The 6,214-nt window shown below is 47.8% G+C and overlaps 1 protein-coding gene across 4 annotated transcripts; it reads right to left on the reverse strand.

The window, feature by feature from the left end:
- Nucleotides 1-4,254: 4,254 nt before the first annotated feature.
- On the reverse strand, nucleotides 4,255-6,050 carry LOC124688895. Of its 4 annotated transcripts, none has more exons than XM_047222513.1 (3): nucleotides 5,678-6,050; nucleotides 4,804-4,937; nucleotides 4,255-4,694 (listed from the first exon to the last, which is right to left on the reverse strand). In XM_047222513.1, the coding sequence occupies exons 2-3, from the start codon at nucleotides 4,915-4,917 to the stop codon at nucleotides 4,473-4,475; spliced, it is 336 nt and encodes a 111-aa protein (XP_047078469.1). In that variant the 5' UTR covers nucleotides 4,918-4,937; nucleotides 5,678-6,050; the 3' UTR covers nucleotides 4,255-4,472. The 4 variants fall into 4 exon arrangements, with proteins under 4 accessions (XP_047078469.1, XP_047078468.1, XP_047078467.1 ...); XM_047222512.1 differs by having other exon boundaries at nucleotides 5,669-6,050; XM_047222511.1 differs by having other exon boundaries at nucleotides 5,244-6,050.
- Between the last annotated feature and the right edge of the window lie 164 nt (nucleotides 6,051-6,214).

The raw sequence follows: 6,214 nt of genomic DNA on the forward strand, positions 1-6,214 counted from the left end.
ACACCCATACTCGGCCACTACAGTAGCTCAAGAGTTCTTGGATCATGTAGTGAAGTTACACAGCCTACCTGTCACTATCACCTCAGATAGAGATAAAGTTTTTACAAGCAAATTTTGGCAAGGTCTTTTTGACAAATGGGGCACGAAATTGCAAATGTCCACGGCATACCATCCGCAGACGGATGGTCGGACCGAACGGGTAAACCAGGTGTCCGGAGATGTATTTGAGAACAGGCGTAGCGGACACACCAACAGTTTGGGTTTCTTGGTTACCACTCGCTGAGTTTTGGTACAACACGGCTCAACACTCCTCACCTGGGCTGCTCACCATTCAAAGCTGTGTATGGCAGAGAGCCAAATCTGGGCCAGTTTACTTCAGTAGACTCATCTGCTCATGCTGACTTGCAGACATGGCTCAAAGAAAAGCAGCACCTCTCTCAGTTTCTTCGACAACATCTGCTCCGTGCTCAGGCCAAAATGAAAGCTGAGGCGGATAAGAATAGAACACCTCGGGAGTTTCAAGTTGGTGATGCTGTGTTTCTAAAGCTGCAGCCTTATGCACAGTCCTCGGTGGTAAACCGTCCTTATCCCAAGCTTTCGATGAAGTTTTTCGGGCCATTCACCATTCTGGAGAAGATTGGTCAATCAGCATACAAGTTACAGCTCCCGGAGACAAGCATGGTTCATCCAGTATTCCATGTCTCTCAACTGAAGACACATGTACCAGATCACACACCGGTGTTCAACACTCGCCCGATCCTCTCGCCAATGGATACAGCTGAACTGCAGCCGGAGGAGATTCGGACCGTCGCTTGGTGAAGAAAGGTAATGCAGCTCTCTTGCAAGTATTGATTCGCTGGACTAACTTACCTGCTACATGTGCGACCTGGGAAGACTACGATGTGGTGCATCATCGTTTTCCAGCTGCACCAGCTTGGGGACAAGCTGGCTCTCCAGGGGGCAATACTGTAACGGCTGCTGCGCTGAAGCTACGAGCTGCCGTTCCAGGGACGCATAAGATGAAGAAGATCGAAGCATGGGAATCAACGGAGGAATTGAACCAGGAAGCTAGTGGGCCGGATGTCGAGTAGTGGGCCGTGGGCTTGTAGAGAGAAGGAAGGAGTGTGTGTGGTGCGTAGTTATAAGCACGAGATTCCAGTGTAATAGACAGCTAAGAAAAGAAAAGGAAAAAGATATCGTCCCTGACCTTCTCTCTGTTCTTCTTCTTCCCCAAGTCTCGATTTCATCTCTGAGAATCTCCAGTCCCAAATCCGTTGGTCCTCGACCTCGGCAAGGACATTACAACTGTATATATTATGAATAAACTGGTCACAATCCCTCGATTTGGATAGTTCGTGATAATTCTAGATATGCAAGTCGTTTGATCTTGTGATATGTAAGCACCACCGTACTTTTGTCCTGAATTCACCATATTTTCTACACAATTGTACTTGATATCTTGACCCTCGGCCACCGAGTGCATGGCATCCCCTCCGAGATTTCTGATAAGACATTGAGCATGTGTGTCTCATCTTCCGCCCGTCGCTTGATTTCTATCGATTTGAGCTTCTTGCACCAGGAAACAGGTGGTTGGCTTTGCGAAACCTGTTGCCTCCTCTCCATCCCCTTCTTAACCGAGTCATCTAAAAACTATGGTTGGCGTACAAGTGTCAATGCATGTAAAATTGCAAACCCAAAACGAAGGGACAAAATTAAGCAAGTGCAATGAAAGAGTACAACGTACAATGCACTGGTGCAATCCAAGCTTCTCCAAGTTAGGCGTGCTCCGGAGGATGCTTGTCAAGACCAGGATGCTGGTTCCGACACCACATTCTTCCATGAGCAGTGTCTTCAAATTATGGAGCACCGGAAATTCTAGAAATTCTTCTGCTTGCAATGATTCCTGGGAAAGAAAAGGATCGGACGTGTAACTTCCATAGGATTAAAAAAATGCTAAACCATATAAGTTGATTGGAGAGTAGTACCTCGACGGTGAAGCCCGAGAGATGTAGATTTGCGACGTTGGGGAGGAAAGCTATGAAGCTGCACACGGACTTCACGAAGTCAAGCTTGAGCGCTTGCCAAAGCGGCCGGTCTGGGTGGTGCTTGTATAGGCCGGTGAGCCGGATCGACGCGTCGGCGAGCAATGGCAGTGGCTGTGGGTCGAATGCTACAGCGTCGGCGTGGTAATAGTACCGCCAGCGATCATATGGTATCTCGAGGCGGATGGAGGCGAGGCGTGGAGCCATGAGCATGAGGGGTCCGGCTCATAGTAGCCATGTTCCCGGTACGGTGGGAACGAGGGACGGGAACGGGGGACGGGATTCGGAGGCTGGCAAAACAAGGGTACAGTGGGGGTATACATCTCTCGATCGATTTTTCGATGGAGGGGACGTGAATCAATCAATTTCGGGACGATGAACCCGGTACGGGAGGGTGAATCGGGAACGCGAACCTTGCCTCCCTCAGCCTCATGCGGGAAGAAAGAAGAAGAGAATGGAAGTGCAGGGAGGCGGAAGGAGTCCTTCGAAGGACACTTGCTATTGCTATCACCGTATAAAACAGGATCCAATTGATTGATGGGATGATTGATTGTTCCTTTGATCGAGGTACATAACTGCATATACCTGTGAACAAGGAAGTGAATCGGCGGTTGCCTAATTGATTCATTCCATTCATTAGCCTTCCCTTTTCAATACGGATGCAGCATCGATTAATCTTCCATTTCCGTACCCATCGACTCAATCTGAAACGCAAATCTAGCAACTGGGATCGCTGAATCGGGAAGAACTACCGATCATCCGGGAACGCGTACCGGCCACCGAATCGTACTGAATCGTACTTCGTCCCCGAACCCCGATTCGGTACGGTGATTCCGATTCATGGAACGGTATACCGTTCCCCGTTTCCTGCTACTATGGTCCGGCTCCGGTGCCGTAGGTGCTTGGGCTGATGACGGCGAGGCTCCGAAGCGTGGGCGAGGCGACGACGTTTATGTACATACGGCAGCTCTCCATGTGGAGCTCCTCGAGCACCGGGCAGTAGTGGCCGAGGTCCTTGGTGAAGCCCTCGATGATCTTGACATGCACGAGGTGCAGCGTCGTTAGGCGGCTGGTGAATTTGGCTGAACGCGAGACCGGCATGCTTTGTCGCCGGATGACGGTGGTGTGGCTGGCGGCGCGGATGTCGATGGTCGTCGGAGCGTGCCGGAGTCCTTGGTGGATCCACCGGCCGGAGGCGCGAAGTTGCCTCGAGGAGGTGCAGGCGGAAGGCGTCGATCTGCGTGTCCGGCGAGATCGATGCCGGGATCTTGTCGACCAAGTCCGCGAAACGCTCCCACGTTTCGTCGGCGAACTCCCGCTCGTCGATGTTGATGCACGGCAAGGGCAAGTCGCGCCACGGGTGCCTCCACCGCCGCGACAGCGAGGCTCGTCCGGGCGGCACGCCGGGAGTCCAGGCCGGAGAGTATGACGTGCAGGAGGCAGTCCGGCAGGTCGCTCAGCCGGTCATCGGAACGGCGGCGCTTGCCTCGAGAGATCATCTCGACGGGAGCGCCTGGTGGCATTACGGGGAGTCGCACTACTGTACGGTCCATATTTAGGGGCACTTCAAAGTGCCCCAATAGGTAGCCAAAGTGCCCCTAATTACTTTTAGGGGCACTATGAAAAGTGCCCCGGATGCTTGTGTCCCTAAATGTATTTGGGGCACTTTGAATGAAATGCCCCAAATACATTTAGGGGCAGTTTGAAAAGTGCCTCTAAAGGTTTTTAGGGGCAGTTTGAAAAGTGCCTCTAAATGTCTTTAGAGGCAGTTTGAGATGTGCCTCTAAATGTCTTTAGAGGCAGTTTGAAAAAGTGCCTCTAAATGTCTTTAGAGGCAGTTTGAGATGTGCCTCTAAATGTCTTTAGAGGCAGTTTGAAAAAGTGCCTCTAAATGTCTTTAGAGGCAGTTTGAGATGTGCCTCTAAATGTCTTTAGAGGCAGTTTGAAAAAGTGCCTCTAAATGTCTTTAGAGGCAGTTTGAGATGTGCCTCTAAATGTCTTTAGAGGCAGTTTGAAAAAGTGCCTCTAAATGTCTTTAGAGGCAGTTTGAAAAGTGCCTCTAAATGTCTTTAGAGGCAGTTTGAAAAAGTGCCTCTAAATGTCTTTAGAGGCAGTTTGAAAAGTGCCTCTAAATGTCTTTAGAGGCAGTTTGAAAAAGTGCCTCTAAAGACATTTAGAGGCAGTTTGAATCACATCATCCAACATAAACAAGAATCTGGAATTTATGGGTTCTCATAGTAGAATGGTGAAAGAAAAACCACATTTGATTGCATGACGTTGCCGCAAATGATGATTGCTAAGCATATATTGCCCTGCAAATGTATGGGTCAGTGAGTAGTTAACCACCTGTTCAATGTAAGAAACTGAACTTACGGCTAAACTAGTGTTTTGCATTCATCAATAATACACCATAGTTATCAGGAGCTTCTTCTAACTGAATGATGTCATCTCTTCACCATAGTTATCAGGAGCTTCTTCAGATATTTCAAGATCAAGCTCCTCTGCTACTGCAGCATCAATTGATTCGTCTTCCTGTGCAGTCAAGTTAGGATTGCTTGCTGAAGCAACATCATGGATGTTTAACTGGTCCTCCAAGAAACTGACACCATTGCTACCTGGGGCTTCTTCATCCACTACAACATCACCTAGTGCCTGTGCAGTCAAGTCAGGATGAACAGACGTAAGAGAAATTTCCACTTCAGATGTGAGAAATATTCACATATAAACCACTAGCAGGTTCGGGGTAAGTTAAGGAACACACCTGGCTTGCTTGGAGCTGTCGGCGCTCCGAGCCTTCATTCAAATAATCGAAGCAGTACGAGGCGCATATATGGAATGGGTTGCAAGCATTTGGATCGACCTTCCAGTTTCGCATCGGTGCAATGTCCTTCCCATCTGGAAGGGCACTAATATGAGTTAATCCAATAAAAACTGAAATGGAAAAATTAAAACAAAGCCCAGTTGAGCATCTTCAGTTTGGAAGAATCAGACAGGGCATAAAATTGAGCATTTTCTCCAGAAATAAATAAGACATCTTTAGGTAGGGGCACACACAAATGTGGCAAGCCTTCCCTTGTATGAGGCATAAAATTCCTAGCAGTAGCAATTGACAGTACTCTAGTTTCACAGTAGTAAACGGCAGGACTCTAGTTTGATAGTAACTACTCTTGTTTAATTCAAAGAATAACAGTAGCAACTCACAGTAACTTGTTATATTTTTACTCCATTGAGTAGCAGTACAATATTGACACTAACTTGCAATATTTGCAGGAGTAGAAGAATATTCAGAGCATGAGAACATTGACAACAACTTCCAATATTTGTAGGAGTGTAACATTATGATTCCACTGGTTTCTGAACTTGCAGCGCCGCTTAACAATGTTGAAAGTTTATACAAATAACAATGGCTATTTTTTCAGTCGCATTCTTAACTCCATAACTTTAAGCTTTGGTTGAAGTTATCCTCCAGCTTAAAACCTAACAAAGCTACATCATGGATACAGCATGGTATGGCATATATAACAATTAACTAGATTATTTATTGCCACGATGTTTTGCACATAACATACAACGAAATTATCCCAAACCGGTACTGTACTGCAGTGGAACTCAAATCAAGATCTCACATCACTGACTTGTACATCATTATCTTATTACTCCCATGGTTTTAAAGGCGTCGCCTTGGCGTCGCCTCAGCGTCCAGGCGCTCCCCCTCCGCCTTAGAAAAACGCCCGCCTTAGGCGCCTAGGCATCGCCTAAGCGTCAGAGCGCCCCCCCCTTCGCCTTAGGACGCCTTGGCGCCTTTAAAACCATGATTACTCCCACCTGGCCAGTAAATATGTATAGAGCCAAAACTGACATCACCCACTCACTTGTCAAATAAAACACTCAACGCACAAGTGAATAATGCAGCAGCTGCCAAAAGCTCTTGTGCAGAAATTTACAAGAACAAGTATATATATCATCGGCAAAAACTCAGGTATATATATCATGCACTTACTGGTGCAATATGTTGTGGGTATACTTCATAGGTGTACCATCGACAGTGCTTAGATCCGGCAAGCCCGGGTGGCCCACAGACGGTGATGAGGCATGTGGCCCATCGGGCGGCCCAGTTGCTGTTGATCATGAAGGGAGAAGTCCAGCCCGGGATCGGCAGGCCGGATCCGTAC

Source organism: Lolium rigidum, chromosome 2 (genome assembly GCF_022539505.1).
Source record: "Lolium rigidum isolate FL_2022 chromosome 2, APGP_CSIRO_Lrig_0.1, whole genome shotgun sequence".
Taxonomy (NCBI): Eukaryota; Viridiplantae; Streptophyta; class Magnoliopsida; order Poales; family Poaceae; genus Lolium; species Lolium rigidum.

Coding starts and splice junctions, on each gene's coding strand:
- LOC124688895 (XM_047222513.1), bottom strand. CDS start 4,917: ATGCGAAACTGGAAGGTCGATCCAAATGCTTGCAACCCATTCCATATA. Junction 4,695..4,803: donor GACAGCTCCAAGCAAGCCAG/GTGTGTTCCTTA, acceptor TTGACTGCACAG/GCACTAGGTGATGTTGTAGT.